Source organism: Grus americana, chromosome 2 (assembly GCF_028858705.1).
Source record: "Grus americana isolate bGruAme1 chromosome 2, bGruAme1.mat, whole genome shotgun sequence".
NCBI lineage: Eukaryota > Metazoa > Chordata > Aves > Gruiformes > Gruidae > Grus > Grus americana.
In genome coordinates this window covers 157,755,593-157,776,179 of record NC_072853.1, presented here as the reverse complement: position 1 = coordinate 157,776,179, position 20,587 = coordinate 157,755,593, and the positions used below count along the sequence as shown (strand labels likewise).

At 37.6% G+C, this 20,587-nt stretch overlaps 1 protein-coding gene across 4 annotated transcripts in view; it reads left to right on the top strand.

Annotated features, from left to right (window-relative positions):
* Nucleotides 1-20,587, top strand: part of ZMYND11 (zinc finger MYND-type containing 11) — a 109,694-nt gene that overhangs the window by 57,904 nt on the left and 31,203 nt on the right. For 2 of the 4 annotated variants that reach the window (XM_054814203.1, XM_054814201.1), the window contains exons 3-4: nt 6,111-6,270; nt 19,707-19,751. In XM_054814203.1, coding sequence (XP_054670178.1) covers nt 6,111-6,270; nt 19,707-19,751 — 205 coding nt within the window. The remainder of the gene's footprint in view (nt 1-6,110; nt 6,271-19,706; nt 19,752-20,587) is intronic. The other 2 variants (XM_054814202.1, XM_054814204.1) reach the window with 1 other exon arrangement.

The following is a 20,587-nucleotide window of genomic DNA, read 5'->3' as shown; positions in this document are numbered from 1 at the left end:
GTTTTGAGTTTTTATGCTGTGTAGCTGTATTTGTTAAAATAAACAAACAAATAAATAAATCACAGCCATCCCTTCCATTTTTACTTTCAGTATGACCAAGTGATCTAATCTTTGCAAATTAAAAAAAGTCTGAAAAGAAGTGCATGGGCCTTCTATTAAACTGCTGTCATACCCTAAATCTAAAGCAAAATGCATCATTTCTCACCAGAGGTAGGAACACGATATAAAACTCAGAATAGATTTTTGGCTGCTTTCCTTCCATTTTATGTATTATTCCTTAAGGTCTGTCCCTGAGTCTAGGACATTTTTATATACCTGTAGGTAACATTTAAAATTAATGGCAGTCTTTCAGCTGAGTTTAATGGGATCTGCTGTATTTTATCAGATCTCGACTGTGAGATGGGCTATGCATGCAAGGAAATCTTAAGACCTCTGTTTCTCCCTGGATGAATTGCTTAGCAGATCATCTGCTGCTGCCAGCAGACTGCTACTTCCCTTCCTGTCGTGAAGGGCGGAGGCATCCAGCATAGACAGAGATAATTGATCAGACCAAGATTACAGTGTTTGCCACTAAAATTAGCATCTACCTACACTTGTCACGCTGTCGTATTTTATAAAAGGCAGCTATTTCCTATATGTATTTTACTTCAGTCTTTTACAGAGATGCTTGCTGTAGCATTTTTTTAGTATTTTCCTTTTGATGAGTTCAGGTGGCTGAAACTGCAATTCCTTATGAGTTCAGAAAACTGAGATTTTTTTTTTAAATACTTGTGTTGACTTTCCACCTTAAGTAACCTTACTTCCTTCCTTCTTTGGCCAGCTTTGTTTTTCGGGTCACAACACAGCTGCACCCATGTAAACCATTTGCTGCATTTCGGTAGACCACAGTTGCCTTCAAGAGGACTCTTTGGGGGCAGAGTTTGCTATTTATGTGCATTATTTTGTGGCCATGTATATTAAGCTCTTTGGGACAGGATTTGGCTTTGTGGTGTGTCTTGCAGAGCACCAAGCAAAAGCGTTGTGAGCTGTGTGACAGCTGTAGGCAAAAAGTTCACCATCCGATCCCCTGGAAGTGCCAACTACTCTTGTATCTGTTTTGCTCCCATGGTGATGGCAGCTTTAGAGTCTGCTTCCTCCACACCCCTTCAATCAAACCAAACCTTTCTTGAGTTTTAAGGTGTATTGTGAAGCACATGTATTAGATTTAAGTTTTGAATAGAAAAACACGCTGAACGCTAGCTAGTTTCAGAATTTTCTTTTGAAGCTCTAGGTGTGAATTGCTCATACGGTGACAGACTTTGGTGCTTCTATGTCTCCTGTATATTGGGCAGGCAAGTGGTTGAGAGGTGCATTAGGGTACTCCTGTGGTCCAGTTTTGTTTAGCAAAGGGAGGTGGCAAGATCAGTTGTCACTTAGTAGTGGCATGAGTTACAGGAGCTTCTGCATTGTGTTGCTGTGAAGGAGAGAGATTCTGGAAGGGCACGTTCCAGGTTTCCCTGCATATCATTCCTCGCCTGTCATTGCAACGTGGCTCAGGTGGGGCATGCAGCAGATGGCTGTGTGGCTCTGGGATGCAGTGAGGCCTGTTCGGGTCCACACCTCCAGCTATTCTGACCCCTTGGGCTGTCCCTGTGGTGTCCGAGAGATGGTCAAGGTTTTAGTATGGGTAACAAGAATAAGGTATATAAACAGAAGAATATAATATTTTATTGCTGTTTAATTTGAAAAGACCTGACTACAGTTTATCTGCAGTGCCAAATAAGTTTAAAATTGTTGTTTCACATTTTTCTGAATGGTATTTTGTATACAAAATACAGATGAGCATACACACACACATACAATCCACAAATCTATTAATGATTATCCTCTGTCATTCTCCTGTAAATTTTTTCTTTTGCTGTTGGACAGGTGTGCATTTACCTGATTCTGTTGGTAGTATGTTGTTTCTGAAGGTCAGCACATTTACATATGCATTTGATGGTATGACAATGCTGAGGTTTAAGCATGGTAATGAACAACCTACATGGTAAAGATTCTTATCCTTTGCTTTCCAAGTGGTGTTGCAATAACTGAAAACATGCTTTAATAGGCTCTTAGACGTTGATTACAAAAACTATAATTTTGCTAGATTTGCTAGATTCTTCTATGCTGATGTCAAGGAGGTTTGCACTGCCAGTTTATAAATGGAGAAAATACTGACCTATAAATACTGTAATATTGAGCAGCAGTTAGTTGCTTCTGTGTCCTGCAGACAGGCAGCTTCATTTGGTGAGATTTGGAATTTAACATGCGGATTATCAGGCCAAACCTCCTTTTTTCATCAGGCAGACCCTCATTTTATATAGTAGGGATTAGCACAGTTAAATTGTATTTTGAAATGGTTGTTTCAGCCCCCTATCTGATTAGAGCTGGTTTGCTGATTTAGGGGATTTTACTTTGTCTCCATGCCTTATTCCCACCCATCTGAAAGTGTATTTGCTTTATTTCTCGTGGCTGGCTACATAATAGCAGTATAGGGTTTGTTTTACACTTCCCAATCTGTCTATATGGAGGACTGGGCAAGAGCGTAACAAACCAGTATTGCTTCAACTCTCTATCTCCAAGGTAAGGCTAATCAGCTTTTGTTGAAAACAGCAATTGGGGATTGCTTTATCTCTCATCCTTGTTTTTTAACTTCTTGGTGCCAGATGCTTCAGTGCATGCCGTGCCAGGAAAAGACTTGCACTCCCTGGATTAGTAGCGTCACTTTTGCACAAAGACATTTCAATAGTTTTCCCCGATCCAGTAATGAGTCTGATGTGGTAGTTAGGACTTCAAACATCATGCTTTCTGTCTCCAGCCTGGAATAACACACTTATTTTGTGTTTCCAGCATCTTTCACATGTTGTGACAGTTTTTCACATTTCATTATTAAAGAACTTTAACTACCTTTTCTGGTTCAAATCCTGTGCCTTAATAGCTGCTTCGTTTAGCTGCCGTCCTTCTGGCTGAAAAGAAACAAGATAGGATTTCATCCAGACCCTGTCAGTGTTGTTTTATAGTCTTTGTGAATATCTACCCACGTCCACTTCACAGGTTTTAATATAAGTAAAAATTCAGGGGGAGGGGGCACTTTTCTAACAGCAATTCTAGTCTTTGAACTACAAACATTCTCTCTACATGTGTGTGCTTTCCTATGAAAGCTGATAGCATTTTACTTTAAACATGGAAAACATAGCCCTTGTGGATCTCCAGACTGCACAATCTGAACATTGACTAAAGTATTCTTCAAAAAGCCACTGGGGATTTTTTAGTCCTGATTTACAGCTGGAGAAAATGAGGAGATTGTTTATTTGGTGGCAGTCCTTTCACTCTGGTTGAGAACACAGACTGGATTTGAGAAATGGGAGATTCTGAGCCTTGTGCTCCTTTTCACTAGTGCACACCCTGCTGCAGTTGAACTAGGCAGATTAAAGCTCTTAGCTGATTAGTGTTGCTTTAAGGCTTTTTGGTTTGTATTATATATCCGTTCTGTTCGGAGATGAGAGCGAGAATCACAAAACTTGCAGCATACATTCAAGAGTTTTGTTAGACTGTGTTTCTGCAACTATGGATGATGCAATGCAAAACGTGGTTTCTTCAGCAGGATGCACTGAAGATTATGGCACTGGGTTAATACTTGTGATTTCTGTTCTCAGACCTATAGCAGCCTACTGTGTAACTGTAGAGAAGTTGCTTCCTTGCTCAATGCCTGATTTGTTCTGTCAGTAAAATGGGAAGAATGATAGTTGGTACCTATGATATGTATTTTGAGACCTATTAAAGACTTGAAGAAATTGCAGAAGACATGCATGCTGTGGCCCTGATGAGGAGGTTGTCAGGACAGAGTTAAAAAGGAAATTTGTTGAAAAAACGATAAACTTTGCAAATGTTGACAAAGATAATTTGCACTTTAAAAAGCTAGTTGTGCTTGCATAAATATGTGCATATGTGCACACACATATGAAATACATGTAACGAGTATACAAACAAATGAGTTGTTTTCCCAATTTCACACAGTTTTAAAGCTTCAGTACTTTATGCCTCAGCATACTAATGCTGTTCACTGGCACTCTGAAAGTGAAGTAAAAGATTTGAGTCTCTGCCTGTTTAAGCCCTCCATGGAATTTGGAGAACTTGGAAAACTCATTTGTAGTGTTTAATATCACTTGAACGGGTTCTCATGTTGAGTTTTGGTTTCTACAGAAGCAGAGAGGGATCAGGTTGGGCAGGGTGATACAGAACTGAACTGATGTGTCTATCTTCTGAGTTATTTCTTGGCCCTCAATCCTTTTTGATAGCAAGCGTAAGATTGATATATATTAGCTTGGATCACAGACTTGCACAGAATTTTGTTCTTTCTCTATTAATTTCCTTTACTATTACTTACTTTTTATGCAGTGGTATCATGCACAAACCAACCAGACTTGGACCATGTTGTGGTAGACATTGTAAAATACAGTAAATGGCAGTATCAGCCTCTAAGAGTTTTTACACCCCCCCCCAAACATCCCAAGATCCTGCAAACGTGCTGCATTTATGTAAATGCCTCTGATACCAGGCAGAAATTTATAAATTTCCTGTGTTGCTCTGATTATTGTATAATTTACTACACAAATAAATGCTTCTACCCAATCAGAAATTTACTATATGATTATATGCATTTAGTTTCCTTTAGAGCAAAAGAAAAAGGTTAGATTAGGGTAAACCAGTTCTCAGCAACAGCTTGAGAGAGAATGCAGAATTGGAAAAGACCTTTATGCATCCAAAACAACAAGAAGTTTGAAAGTCACATGTCTTCAGAGAGAAGGGTTGATGGGAGGGTTGATGACTAGAGTGGTCTTCATCCCTTATTGTAAGTTTATAGCTTCTATTGCATTAAAAGTTCCTGTCAGCCATGTTATTAAAAATATCTGAACTCATGTAACTCTTTTTTTTTTTTTAGTAATCCTACTGCTTTGAAATAAATTTTGCTCGTTTGCTCCTGATAATAAATAGTAATATTTTTTGTGAAGATGTTTGTGATGACAGTCACAAAATAATCAAGGATGCTGGAATTCATTATTAAGCATGAAATAGAAGATACTATAGCTGACAGCTTTGTCTTAAAGTAAGCAAATTATAGATTTCTCTCCTAGGAGACGGGTAAAGACAGATTACCTGGAGAAACCAAAAAAGGAAGAGAAATTCAATTAGCCCTATAAATGTGAGAGAGGTATAACTAGAAAAAGATGTCTGCAAAACAATTGGTTTCAAGTCAATTCACTTATCTGCTGATTGCATGCCATTGCAGCTCTCTTCACTTCTCTGTGTGCAGCGACTCATACATACGTTCTTGGAATTCTGCTAAAAAAATTTCTGAAGTGTAACAATCTTAAAACAGGTCGTCTTTATTTGAGGGAAGATCATTTTATGTTGTTTACTCCAAGTTAATATTTGGTGTTGGTCTAGAAGTAAATTATACTGGGTAAAGGTCAACATTACACAACAGAATCTCATGTCTACACATAGTTTAGGCTATATATGTTTTGTTCTCACCAGTGCAGTTCATCATAGTGTGATCATTGTTGTTATCTCAAGAAAAGGAGAAAAAACACTTAGTACTATAACTCTAGCTGTTGGGTTTTGATATGTGATGTGTAAATTTCACATGTTTTATAAATGTGTTGTACTCACAAGCATCACATAAATACATTGGTACATCTCCAGTCTCATTCTATAGTATGTATGCTATAGGAAGTATTACAGAACTGCAAGTTTCAATTAATTTAAAGAAGTTTCTTTAGGGGCACAAATGGATATGGAAGCTTAGCAGAGAGAAGCCCAGGCAGTGCGCGTGTTAGTTTTGGGGTCTGATAATTTTTTTGTTGTAGATGATTACTGTGCTAATACTCACGTAGGTGTGTACATGATAACTTCAAGGGGAAGAAAAGATGATTTGGAGTAAAGGGGGAAATTGTATAAATTTGGAGGGTTTAAAAACAACCTAAAACTTAGACTGTGTATTATTTTAAATCATTTGTAAAAGAGTATTTTTTTGCTGACACATTTTATAGTTTAACACTTAAAGACTTTTTGTGCTTTGTGTGCAGGTATATGTCTCGAGTCCATGGTATGCATCCAAAAGAAACCACACGTCAGCTGAGTTTAGCAGTCAAGGATGGTCTTATTGTTGAAACCCTGACGGTGGGGTGTAAAGGGTCAAAAGCTGGTATTGAACAAGAAGGATATTGGTTGCCAGGAGATGAGATTGTGAGTATAAAATCTTTGAGAAAATAAATCACAATTTCTGGTATCTTAGCATGACACTTGTTTTAATTTCTGTTTGAAGTTATTTATAGATGCTGTGTTGGTGCTTGTGAACAGGGAAGTAATGCACTCTTAAACTTTTTTAACCTTTTCTGTTCCATAGAAGCTCTTTCTTCTCGAATTCTGAGTTTTCTGTTATGAAACACTGGTAAAATCCTTTGCTCAGTCATCCCTCACTTTTGTGTAATATTCTCTTCTACAGCTGTACAGGAAGACAGTAAATATTATTGGTATTACTTGAAATCCTCAGACGTCCTCAAATCCCAAAGATGGTATCTTTAAAAAAAAAAAAAACCCAAGAATTTTTGATTAATCTTGCTTTAATCTGAATCTGAGGAAGGAAGAACTCCTCCCTTTCAGAACTGCAACAAGAAATTGTAAATTTATACACAAACATACATGAAAAGATGTGTTCTACAGATATTTGTGAACACCAGGGCATTCAGTTAGGAAGGGTTTTCTTAGCAAATTAGTTACAGGCATCCGGATGTTGTTCCACTGGATCTGTAAAATAAATATTTAAATCAAGTTAAAACAGGTTGAAAGTCATGTGAAGGGAAGAAAAGCATGTTTTCTCTGTCCCTCCATAGCTGAGATGGAATGCGCTCGCAAAGTTAACTGAGAATAGTCCCATAGACTAGGAAAAAGCTTGCACAATTGCTTTGCCTTGTTCAGAAGCCCAGTCTCTATTTACGAGACCATGTTTTCATAATTAAAAAAAAGAGTTTGGCAAAACTTTAAAATACTTGAACTAGGAACTGTTGCTTTGGAATATAAATTGCATTAAATACTGGTAAAATGGGCAGCATTGTCTCAGACATAGATAATAATTTCAATTTTGAGGAAAAACAAAAACTCTACAGGAAAATAAATTGTAAACACCACTGAAATACTCATTGCATTATTGCAGGCATCAGTAAGATCCTGAAAGTGAAGCAACAGATTATTTTTTGGTTTAAAGTGAGAGAAATAGGAAGTGGAAGCAAGCAGTATCCATAACAGAAAACATTATGGTTAAAATTATCCCAGTTACACTAATTTAAAGTATTAAAATATGTATTTAATGTACATTATGTCACTGTTAAGATGCTCATTCTAATTTTGTTAGAAATGCTCATATCAAAGGATATGTAGCTTTGTTTTTAGTATTCTCCCTGGGAGTAAACATTTCAAAATTCCAGCTTAGTTCTTTTAGGTATTTCTTATGTCAGTTTTATCTGTTTAAAGGTGATGTTAGCTGTGTAGACTCAACACGACATAAAGTCTGAGATCTGTAGTTATGTCAAGTATTCAGTATGTTTGTTTCCTCTATTGCTAGGAGGGAAAAAAAAAAAAAAGAAAATGCCTCACAACAGCCATTTCTTAAATGGTCAGTTAAAAAATGTTCCTGCTACTTATTAGCAACATTTGTCTAACAAAGCTTGTAAGATAACAAGCATGTAAATTCCCAGTGAGTCATTAGAATTACGTAATTATTTTATCTCAGAATGAAAAGAGTTGTCTTTGACTTGACTGAGGATGCTGCTTAAGTCACATTATGAATAGCCCTTTGGTTAGAAATATTGACTGTATTTTCGGCATGACTGCTAATCACTGATGCATTGTGCTGTGTCCATATGTGTGATGGCCATCTCAGTTGTTCAGAACACCAGTGCGCACTTGACTTAACAGTTTTATGTGAAAATAGGAATCAACTTCTGATCCAGGCCACGTTTCAACAGTACCCAACCTCCAACTTCTTGATCCTAATACTGAATCAAAATGCTGCAGGCAGATGAAGCAAAACACATTGACTTGGTATAAAGTCATTGTCTTTGTTCTTTTATTCAAAAAATTTTAATGAGTAACAAAGAGTCATTGTCATCACTTGACATCAGATCAAGTATTTTCCATTCTCCAACAATTGATGCAAAACCATGAAGTTTGGTATGTTCTCTACATTGGACACACTGGATAGTTTTACAGATGCTTTGTCTGCACTTGATCAAGATGCAGTTTGTAGTTCTTTGTAATTCAGTACTGCTCAGATCTGGTACTAATGATTGCTGAACCATGAGCTCAAGTTACGTTTGAGTGAGGACAAACACACAGAGGTGTTTTTGAGATCCACTTGTAGGAGATAGAACTCTATGAAATAAGGCTATTAACGTTGAAACAGGGATTTCAGGCTCATCAAACAGACAGACCCTTGACCCAATTACCAACCTTGGTTTGACTGGTACTACAGGAACTTGGAAAGCTCATCATGTGAAACAGAAGGACTGGAGAACTGATCTGCCACCTATTGGCATCAGTACAAGAATGCCCCTGATTTTAGCTTGTTTTCCGGCACCACAGTGGAAGTCAGTAAGGACAGGCTGTTTCAAGGAGTTAGCAAAGGGACACATTCCTGTTGTCCCTCCTCCCATTTTTTATTTGAGTATTTGCTTGGTGTTTCTTTACATTTTTGAAGTTTTGGATCTAAGTCTTAGCATTTAAAATCCATATTCAAGTAAATAAATTACTAGCCTGGGCCACAGAACTGCTGAGCACCTGTATCTGTTACTTATATAGGTGCCTGACTAGAGGCTGCCACAAGGCCTGAAAGTACTGGTTTTAATGATGACTGCGGACAGATTGCTAGATGGGAACAGTAATTGAAAGTATACAGATTGTGAAAACAAAGTTCTATTTGCAAAAGATTCATTAGCTAATCTGTGGTGCTTGTTTATGTGTTTCCAAGCATTTGGCCTATCCAATAGGTGGATGTAATGACAGAGGGACAGGACAAAGCATAATGGCTTTAAACTGAAAGAGGGTAGATTTAAATTAGATATAAGGAAGAAATTCTTTACTGTGCGGGTAGTGAGGCACTGGAACAGGTTGCCCAGAGAAGGTGTGGATGCCCCCTCCCTGAAATTGTTCAAGGCCAGGTTGGACGGGGCTTTGGGCAACCTGGTGTAGTAGAGGGTGTCCCTGCCTATGGCAGAGGTGTTGGAACTAGGTCCTTTAAGAATGTTTAAGGTCCTTTCCAACCCAAACCATTCCATGATTCTATGATGTATGCAGTAAGGACACGATCTCTGATAGGGTTACTCCTAGCCTTCAGAGGAATGTGTTAAAAAAATTATACTACTTTGCCATCATTGTTTTATCAGCATGTGGTAAAAAAGAATGAAGCAAAATCTCATATATTTAGAGATATCATACAAAAGAACAAGCTGAGGTCTGGGAGGCCCTTCCAAAAGGGACAGCTCATGTGAACATGAATATTCTGAAAAACTGAGAAGAAGAATGATCAGATGTAAGAGAGTATAAAATTGTTCTCTTTTTCTCTCAGATATATGTGGGAGAAATACTTTTATATAAGTTACTAAATTTAAAATATGGAGTCACTTGCCAAATGTACTGTATTCAAACTGATATTTAAGGGTTGGTAGCTATACAAGAACTTTGCTGCAAATATTATACCTCTGGGGCTTGTACAGGTATTCATTTTGTTTGCTCATTTGCCATCTATACAGATGTTTTGCTCGTTTTCAAAATGTGTTCTCATCTTACAGGCTTTCTCATCTTGCAGATGATTAATGCATTTGACACAAAGTAAATGAGAGAAGAAATTATTTTCCATTGTTATCCAGGATTTTAGTTAGGAATTTTGCATTTTCACTGTTTGTTGATGCCATTATTATGCAATTCAACAAAATCTCTGCAGCTTCTTGCCTTGCAAGGGAAATGTCAGTCCTGAAATCTGGTAATGGAAGTTTACTTTTTCTTTCTAAAAGCTTTATTTCTATTTCTCACAGAACTTGTGGAATTTGGAAGTGTTATTTATTATCAACATAAAAGAAATTATCTCCTTGCTCTTCGGGTTTAGAAAAAAAATTGCAAATCAGTGTTGTTAAGTATGTTTTCAATGGAGCCAATCAAATAGAAGGGAAATGTAGTTATTGAAGAAAAGAATCATGATTCTCCTTACCTATGCATTTCTATTTTCAGTTATGCCATGATTTTTATGTACTTTTATTCATGTAAAATAGTGCTCAGTCTAATCCCAATGAAAGAAATCAAAGCACCAATGTCATGTAGCTTTAGCAGGGGTTAGATACAGTTCTTAGAGTTAGTTTGTCTTACTCATTTACATATTTTGTGATTTTTCTACAGACAGTGTGCACAGAGCTATTTTGAGCATTTACTGTGATAATTCTTCTCCACATGATTAAAGTCATAAAACTGCACTGACCCAGAGAGAGGCATTATGAATGTGTAATATCAATTTACATGTGCTCATAAAGCCAAACAATATTGTGCTCTTCTAAAATGGAGATGTGTTTGTAACACGGGTTCATTGTTTGCATCTGAATGCAGCATATCTCATAGCACTGCAGTGTTTTAAAGTTAGTTCACAGTGGCCAAATGCTCTAATGAGATGTGAACAGTGAGGCTTCACACTTAGTTAAGGCACTTGGAGCTATTTTTTCCCTGACGAAATACATACAAGGTGATTATGGTTTCAAGAAGTCACTCTTTTACAGAGTTCTATTTTCTAATCACTTAATTGATTGCTTATAGAAAGAGCCAGCAACTCTTCTGGCTAGTTAAGTCTGACTTTGAGGTTTAGTTACAGACATTTTCTTGTGCATTTGGTCCTCTCCATATCTAAAGTATCGCCTCTCCAATTCTTCCCTCTAAAGATTTTTCAGTTTAGTGGAGAGCATGTTATCTGGAGGGGCAGTTTGCTTGCTTTCCTCTTTTCAGAAAACATTAGAACTAGAATGTGCTTTTTCCCAACACACTCAGGTATTCATAACTTGCTAACTCATACTGGGGAATTTCTGATATTTTATATCTAGAAAGTACTGGTGCTTGATCAAAGTGACTCCATATACTTTCAAGTCTACCTAAATAATCCATCTCTTCACTCTGTCTGCTTTTCCATCATTTTAACCTTCGTTGTAATCCACTGCCAGCACTCTGAGCTTTGAAGGTGACTTTGTTAAACCTAGTAACCTTAGGCACACACCTAGTGATTATTGCGATTTGATGTATTGCAGCTTCAATTTTGCTAGGATCAATCTATGAGAAAGGCGTATTTTGACTGTTACGTTTATGTTAATCTAAATTGCTTTAGATTGAGCAAAAGCTGAGTTTCTTACTTGCCATGCTTAATTGCTTTTTTAATTATATTGGTTTTTCCATGCTAGGTCAGTATTGGTAGCCAGAAGATGTTTTGTGAACTGGCTATGTCATCTCGAGTCTCTATAAATATAAAGATAATTGTAAGAAGCTTAAGAATGGTCACTGTGAGCGTTTGAATCTTTTTTGTACATAAAATACAGTTTAAATTAAAAAAAGCCCCAAACACCAAAAACGCAAACCAAAACCAACCTACATAGCTACCAGTTATTGCTAGCAAGCTAGGGGCTTCTAACTAACTGGGTTGAGGAATGGTTTTAATGTGCAGTTAAGAGCAGAAGGATAATATGAAACAGCAATAGTGACAGCCAGTGCCTTCATCATGAAAGTTCTTACAACTAGAGAGTACAGAGAGGAAGAACATGTCACACCAAATGAAGAAAAATTTCCTTCAGTGTTTAAAAAATTCTCCATTTGTCTTATTCATCCGTATTGCCTTTAAACTGAAGTCCTGTGTGAATTCACTGATCCAAAGCCAAAGGTAGCCCAAGCCATGAAAGTTACTATTGTAACAAATTGAAGATTTTCCAGGCTGGAACGTTCCAGACAGATTCCTAATTATTGTGAAAGTACCAGTGTGCCTTACATTTGGTGATTCACTGGTGCAAAGAGTTAAGGAATGATCCTATGGGAGAAAAAAGCTCACACTGACTTCCATCTCTTATTCCACACCTCAGGGAAAGTATGAGGAGACTTTGATGGTCAGGCCACGTAACAGTCTGGTCACACAAGAGCACTCAAGGGAAATGAGCTTCTGGAACTCTTTGAATCTTTCTTTTCTGTCTGTCTTTCCATCTTCTAAGGTCCTGTCATCCAGAGCTTATTTTGCCAAGAGACTTCCACCATATCAATCCACTGTGTACTAAAAGCGAAGGATTTTTCTTGCAAATTATCATCACAAAGTGCACTAGTGTAAAATTCTGCTTATTAATGAACAAAAAATTAGGGTCCACTGGTGTAATATCGTGCTGTGGATTTGTGAAAGTTCAGAAAAGCAAATACTTTCAAATCTTCAATCAAAGCATAGACTATTTTGTCCTTGAGAAACAAATTAGAATTCTGAACTCCCACCTCATGGACGAGAAATTCTTGCTGTATTAAAGCCAAGACCCTCCTTTGTCTTTCCACTAAGCCTATTAGCATGAAGCTTATGAGAATGGCCTCACTGCTGTCCCAGTGGCTCTTCCTGTCCCAGATGGGTTAAGAATCATGAACAATTCTCTGCATTCCTTTTCCAATCCTGTTTTTCTGTTCAGGAGTATTTCTTCTCTCTCCTCTGCTCATACTTTTTTTTTTTCATCCCCTAAGAAAGAAGCTCACATTGTTCAGAGGATCTTCATATTACCAAAGATGACACTAGTAGAGTCCATCTTATTGCATACCTAAGAGATGATGCTTCTTTTAAACTGGTAAAACAACCTCGTCAGCATCTTCACTTGCCTCTCCCTGCTTTGCCAACTTGACTTTTAAAAATTCAGTCAATGTAATGCTGTATTCTGAGGCTTTCACTCACTGTTCTGAAGTTGAGATACTGATGATGTTGTTCACAGATGTCACAAAATGTTTTTTCTGATTGAAAGGGTGTTTTGAAGAATGATAATTTACTTACAGTCTTGAAGTAAACTAGTCAAACTAGTTTGTATAAAGCTTCCATCATGGAACTTAAATTATGCTAATGGACTAGATGACATAGATCAGTCCATCTTGAGTTTGTTCTAAAATTATGCGTCTTGTTTTTTTCCCACCTCTTTTGTGCCAACCCTGACCTAGTAGTGTTTTTATTAACTTTGTGGGTTCAAAATGCTCTGCATCTGTGGCAACTGTTTTGAATCTTTTATTATTATGTCATGCTGGTCACTGATTCAAACTTCATTGAAGCTGATGGTCTTATTAACGTTCATGCTTCATTCACAATACATGCAGCCTTCATGCTTTTATATCACTGACAGCTGAAACAATACCACCCACACCTAAAGCACAGGGACATGGACAAGAAGTTGGAGATTTAAGCGAAGTGTGTAGGAGGTTCTGCTGTTGGTTCAGATAAAATGTTTCTGTGTGTGCAGAAACATCAACCTAGAAAAACACTACAAAATTCCATGGAGAAGATAAGGCCAGAAAAGCAATGTAAACATATTTTAAGAAAGAAAAGGGGAGGGAGACCCCTTTTGTGCACAGTTCTTCTTGGAGCGAGACTTGGAACTACAAGCAAAGAGGTGGTTTCTTTCTGGTCTGGATTCATTCTCTTTCTAGGGGAACAAAACCTTCACATGCATAATGTGGAAATAAAAGGCATTGCACCTAATAAATACTTCACTCCATCACTGATTTATATCCCTAATGAAAATAGCCTACAAACTTTCTCTTGGCTTAACCTAAGTAAAAAATGGTGACATTAATAGCAGAAGCAAATCCAGTTTCTGAGGAGATAAGTTGAAATTTTCTATTAACCTTGAACTCACTTGGAACGTGAAGAAAGAAAAAAATATTTTCATTTGAAACTATTTTCTGTTTCTAATATCCTGGAGGAGAATACTTGTATTGTCTCAGCACAAATAATGTAAACTACTGCTACCCAAACATGATCTTCTTGGGCGGGAAATTGAGATTTATTCATTGCTTCAGGAATACAGCTCATTGGCTGAGAAGATAAGCGTGACAGGGGTTTTAGCAGTCATTTTGGCTGCTGGCATGCTACTACGCTTGTTGAAAAAACTTCAGTTCTTCTTTAGCTCTGGGAGCTAGAGACTGGCTCTATACTTTGGAGCCTATCACCCTGAATTGTCCAGAGCATAACTACAAGATAGGAGGGGGAATAAAAATCTACCTGTCCTGGCAGGCATCCAGAGAAGACATTGGTGGTTTCTGCCAGAAACAGAAGACTTCTAAGACAAACTGGCAATAAATTAATTAGACAAACTTAGGCTTGCAGATTAAACTCAATGAAAGAAAGCCAAAAGTATTCTGAGAGGCTGTGGAATTCACTGCAGAACGTGAGTCGTCTGGCATCAGTGCATCAGAAGAGGAAGCAGTTATCAGGGAAGAAAATGGAAATGGATTATCACAAGGCTATAAATATGCCTGTGTTTAATACGCACTACGGAGAAGGAGATTTTGGTCTGTCTCCCAACTAATGGTTTTGTGTTGGTTCTGTTTAGAATAAAACTGATTTCTAAAATGAAAGAAATTGAAAAAAATGTTAAAAAAAAAGTTAATTGCCAAGATTATGAAAATGTTGCACTGAGTAAATTGAAGTACTTGAAATTAAGCAAGACGTCTAGGTAGTTGTGAGGACATATGAACTCATAATTGCTTTGGATTTCTTTGTGATAAAATATGAATAATGAATACCTACAAAATGTCCTACAGAGTCAGTTCATGGAAATCCATTTTCAAGATGAAGCCCAGGTCATCAAAGGAAACGATCTATAAAGGCAGCTGATTTGCAATGGACAGATTATCCTGTCTGTAAAAGCACACATCATTGTAGATACCTGCTGTGGTCATTTTCTAGAAAAAGAAGAAGATAAAGTGAAACAATTTTTATAAAGGAATTCTAGGTGCTGAAGTCTTTGTGGCTTTGAAGGAGAGATGGATGCTTGTTTATTCACTGAGCACTTTTGATGAGCAAAAGCAGTAAGAAAAAAATAGATGGAAAACAGGAGGCAATGTATCTAGTAAATACAAATATACAAGGAATTACTGGGGAGAAAATAAGCTTATTTTGATGCTGAATTTACACTAATGCATTGCTCTAACATTAAATGTAAAACATGGGATGACCTAAGAAACTTTGTCATTGTAAAGCTATCATCCTGATCAAGTATGGATCCTGTACAGCAATGATAAAAGGGAAATACTTTATTAAACAGCTAGCTAACCATTTACCTGCTGCAAAGATGGAGAAGTCCTCTGAGCCATTAAGGAATTAATCATGCCTCCCTCAGTTCTGAGCCTAACCTATCGTTCTGTTCGAAAGATAAAAGCAGATTCAGTGGGCTACTGAAGGCAAGTTTACAGGAGGATTCATGCTCGCTAAGGAATGGATGGAGCCAGGGATATTGTGGCATGAAGAGAAGGCTGACCCAAAGGGCAGGAGGAAGACTGCCCTCACAGCAGACTGGGACCTCTGGTGAGAAACATGCACAGTGTCCCCACTGTGTTTGAAAAAATACGGGGAATGGTGTTCCATGACACATTGTGTTTGTTCGACCCAGGTAGTATTTGATGCATGCTAGTGTCTGAGTGAAAACCAATGCATCTGCCAGAGATCCATGATAAGTTGAAGATTTCTTACTAGCTACTGTACCCAACGAGATATAGCCTGATTAAAAAAGAGCCCAGTGTGCACGTATAAGCTGCACGTGCTAGTCTTCCTCTGAAAAAAAAGGAGTAAGGCTTCAATCTGTCCAGCTCTACAGATAAACAACCACATTCTGTAAAACTCCTCTAATTACAGAGCAGTTGCTTGGAAGTTCAACAGTATTGCAAAAGCAGTGGATAGATGGGCAAGGAGGGACATTTCAAAGCTGAGCACAGCTGGCATTTCCACAGTTCTTAAGGGCTCTTACAGCTGCTCTTGTCTGAACTTGGTTTAAATTGCCTTTTGAATGGGGTGCAGAGTTGGATATTTACACTTTGCAAGAAGTATTGGTGAACAGACAAGTAATTTCAGTGTGCAGTAGCTGTTTACAGCAAATGTATAAGTAAGAAGTATTTCTTTCAGGTTTTATATTGGAGGACAGGAGTGCACATAGGTAGTGCGTCCCCACAGTGATTTGTTATATACATGACTCTTAAAGACTGCAAAATGCACTGCAAAGTTTTAACAAGTACCTATAGTAAAGCTCATGTCTAATCGAGAAAGCTTTGATGGGAACAGATGCTGCCTGAAAAAGACAGAAAGGAACTGATTGATTAAGAATGTGTTTAGAAAGAAATAGATGCTGCTTTGTTTAATGTGAATGGGGGCACATGTTCCTGTGGCATAGTCTGAGACCTCTTAAGGGGAGGACTCGGATACCAGAGAAGAGTGATGGTATGGTAGATACACCCATGCTAGAATGTACTACCACCACTTGTTGTTATAATAAAGGCTTTTCGTTTACAGCAGAAAGTTTGAAACATGATTAAGTACAGAAGACAGGAATTACTTCCCAACAGCAGATGATGATGGATGCAGGTTGCAAAACCTAAAGCAAAATGAAAGATGTGAAAAAAAGTAATGTGTAATTCTTGTGGGAGGTATTTCTTTCAATGTATCTGTGTACTTGATATGGACTTGTAGTCAACTTTGTTGGGTTCCAGTGAAGAGTTACTGAAAGCCAACTAAGAAACCTTAACAGCAGAATCCAAGATTTTAAAACTTCTCTGTTAGCTGAAGGTGGGAAAATTGAAAGAACTCTGACATTAAAGCTGATGGAGGTGGGGAGAAGAGAAAGAAGTGTTTTTTATGGCTGTTCCTGAATCCCAAAATACCAGAATCCAGAACGTTTGCCTCAGAAATGATATCTTCAAATTGGGCATGGCCTGTCTCATTAGATATCAAAGAAATGGGAATCTGAGAAATGGTAGGAACTCATTCATTGAGATCCTCTTCAGTTTTCTAAAGGGTTATGAAATAGTCAGGAAAAGATTACACTTAAGTTTTGGGTTGGTGATTTGAAAACGTCTTAAAATAAATGTAGCATGCAAATACTACTATTTTATATAGTTTATATTTTGTAAATGACTTCTTTCTGCTGGCATGGACCTTGTTGCCATTCTGGATTTCACCACTGTGACAGATCAAAAGTGTTGTTACGATACAAAGTGGGTGAAATCTACTGTGTATCTGCTAACACTCTTCCTTTAGACTATATGTGAAAAACTGCTTTAAGTTCTTTATCTGCTAGACAGCTGGAGCTGTAGGGACTGTTAAAGCACAGACACTACACAGGCCTGACCGTGAGTTTGCGCACAGGTGGGTCTGAATGAAAATCCACTGATCTGGAAGGAGCTGCGTGTGCATGAGTGTGGATGAGAGATCCACAGCAGCGCATAGGTAAGCAGCAAAGAAACTCTGGAGAAACATTTGAAACAGAACACCTGGGAAAAAAAAAAGTCCAAAGAGTGCTATGGGACAAATGCCATACAGGAAATGCTGGGAACCATGAGCTCCATGGAAAATGCTTTCCTTCATTTGCGTCGTATTGAATTTAGGACAACAGAACTGTATGTATATTATTCATAAATAAACATGATTGCACCAAAGAGATAACTGACTTATAATTGTTTTTCCCATCTATGTGACCTTTTTTTTTTAGCTTACTGGTTGGGTCCAAAGGATATCCATAATTTGGATGGTTTGGGAAGTCTAGTTCAACAGTGTGAAACCAGCAAATCCCCATAAAGGGGAGTTTCATGAATAGAGTTTTGCCTTTTTCCCCCCCTCCCTTTTCCTCTCTCCACCTGATAGTAGAGTGACTTAATACCGAGTATCTGGGCTACCATTAAGGGACTTGGAGAAAACAGATTAACAGGTAAGAAATGAGCTATGTTAATGGAATATGCATTATAAAAAGGCAAAGTGGTCCTTTTAGACAAAGTCTAAGAAAGGAGGTTATATTGTTTTCATGTGCTATGCCTACATATAATTTATAGGAAAATAAAAATTTACTGATTGTTTTTACATCTTTTTTTTCACAATAATTATGGGCTTGCTAAGGTATGGAAGTGACCTAATAGTTACAATTGTGACCGCTAAGTTATTGTTAATTTTACTGTCAGTATGTACTTCACATCTCCTACTTAATGGTATGCTAATTGTACAGCAAGATGTCACATTCGCCAACATACAGATTCCCTATTTCAATTACAGCTAAGTAAATCTCCATTACTAATGAGTAAGCATTTCTTTTCCATGTACATTTGCATTATAATGGACATTTTCTTTATGCACTAAAATTATTCTTTCCTTGACAACAACTATATATTTTATTCTACAGTAAAGGCTACAACAGGATGATTCATTCCTTTCTGTTGGGTTTATCTGTATTTAAATTGTCAAATGTTCTGGATAGCCTGACATTTTTTGTCCCATGTTACTTTTCTGTACTTCCAGAATAAATTTATGTATTTGCTTTAAGACAACCTACTTAAGACAAATCACAAAAAAGTAAGCTTACGTGTCAGTCATAAATTAAGCCATATTTTCAAAATTGTTGCATTGTTTCATTCATGTTGCTGAGAAATCTCAACTATTTATGTCAGTGCAAAGTGACCTTTACAATATAATGTTTGACTGATTTGAATATAAAGAAGAAGTGACCACAAGTGACCCAAATCAGTGCAAGATCCCACTCTGCTTAACAGAGCATAGCTCTTTGGCTATTAAATACAATCCCCCAAACATTTGCTGCCCTGCCGATGCATATATCTACAAATGCAACAGGCAGCTGAGTAAAATGAGGGGGGAAGGCTTCCTGTTACATCTGAGCTATGCAGCTTTGCTGCCAAATCCGCTCCCTCTTGGGGGTAATGGCCCGTCACTGGGTGCCGCTGAACTGCTGAACTTGGGCAGCTGGGTGCTGCTGGCGGAGGATTCCCTTCGTCTGCCAGCACAGTGACCCAAGAGGCTTTCCCTGCCTGGTGTCAGGAAATGAAGATATTGGCAAATTGAGTCCCAGTGGTGGAGATCCTGCCTTCATTCCACGTGGCCCCGGGAAAATGTATCACCTTTTATACACAAATAAGGACTGTGAGTTTTATTGATAAAGCAATAGTTTAATCTTTGATAATATGCAGCAAAGAAGGTGGTGCTTTGATTTTGAAGGGGCCACTCCCTATGTAGTAAATTATGTTAAAGGAATCTTTTTTAGATGCCCAAAGAAGGTTTATGTATCAAAGAGGGTGCATTAATGAACAATCATTAATATTCCCGGCAATTTTTAATTTGGCCTGGTGGGCGTGTATATGGGGAAGAAGATTGGGTTTGGGTTCTTTTAATGATATAAGTACATGGGATATTTTAAAGAAACAAAATGTGGTGAAAGCATTAGGTAGCATTCCAGAAATGCAAGAGGAAATGTATGCAACCAGATGTTAGAAGTAGCAGATTGATTTCCTGGTCACTGTGCATGAATTCTTTCTAGCCTTGTGTATATCCTGATAATCAGATGGCTTACAGTATAGATACAAAGTTTGTTTTGTTTTTATTTTGAAAGGCCTACGGTATGCAGCCTTTTTCCCAGACAGCAGCAAAAAACAAGGTGAACAATTTTTGCACTATGTGGTTTTGAATTCTGTCATATTTTCTATTACGTTTCTGTCTTCCATTAGGATAGCATAGTTTACTATATTAACCACCACCATCATCCATATCACTTCCAATTCTGAGTTTAGTCTACATTATGTATGTATGTAGTTTGATGATTTTTTCTCTCTCCTGGGGGCTGGAAGTGGTTACTCACATGTTACAGTTCAAGATGTTACAATGGTTGCCCTTTAATCAGTCCTTTTTGGAGTGGCTGATGACACCTGGTGGTGTATTTTGTAAATGCAGACTTAACCGGGTTTGCAGCTGCCGGAGAATTCGGACCTGTCCTACCCCGAGCACTGACAGTCAGAGTTTGAGCTATTTAAATGAATCTGATCTCCTGCATGAAAAAAATGTGTTGGGAGCACATTCTCCTCCCATTCAAATTTATGTAAACCAGGAGAAGCAATAACATTTCATTGCTGTTGGAGCAAAGTTAATGCCTCTGACCTTGCTATTGAGGTCAATAGTGTAGTTGTTCACAGGGGCTATGTACCTTTTTTATTTTCTTTATTAACTTTTCAAGTATATTGCATAAATGAATGTTTTATCTATACTTATGCACTAAATATACTGCATTAAACTAAAAATCTTTTCTGTGAAAACCCTGGGTGATTATATTTAGAAATAATGATATTTTCAAAACTTTACAGTGTGAATACTGAAGGAAGCTTCTTCTGGTGTTTTATTTAATGTCATGGTTTCTGGCTTGAGTGTATGATTTTTCTTGCCAGCAAGTATATTTCCGTATGTTTATGAAATTCCACATCTCTTTGCCAGCATATTTCC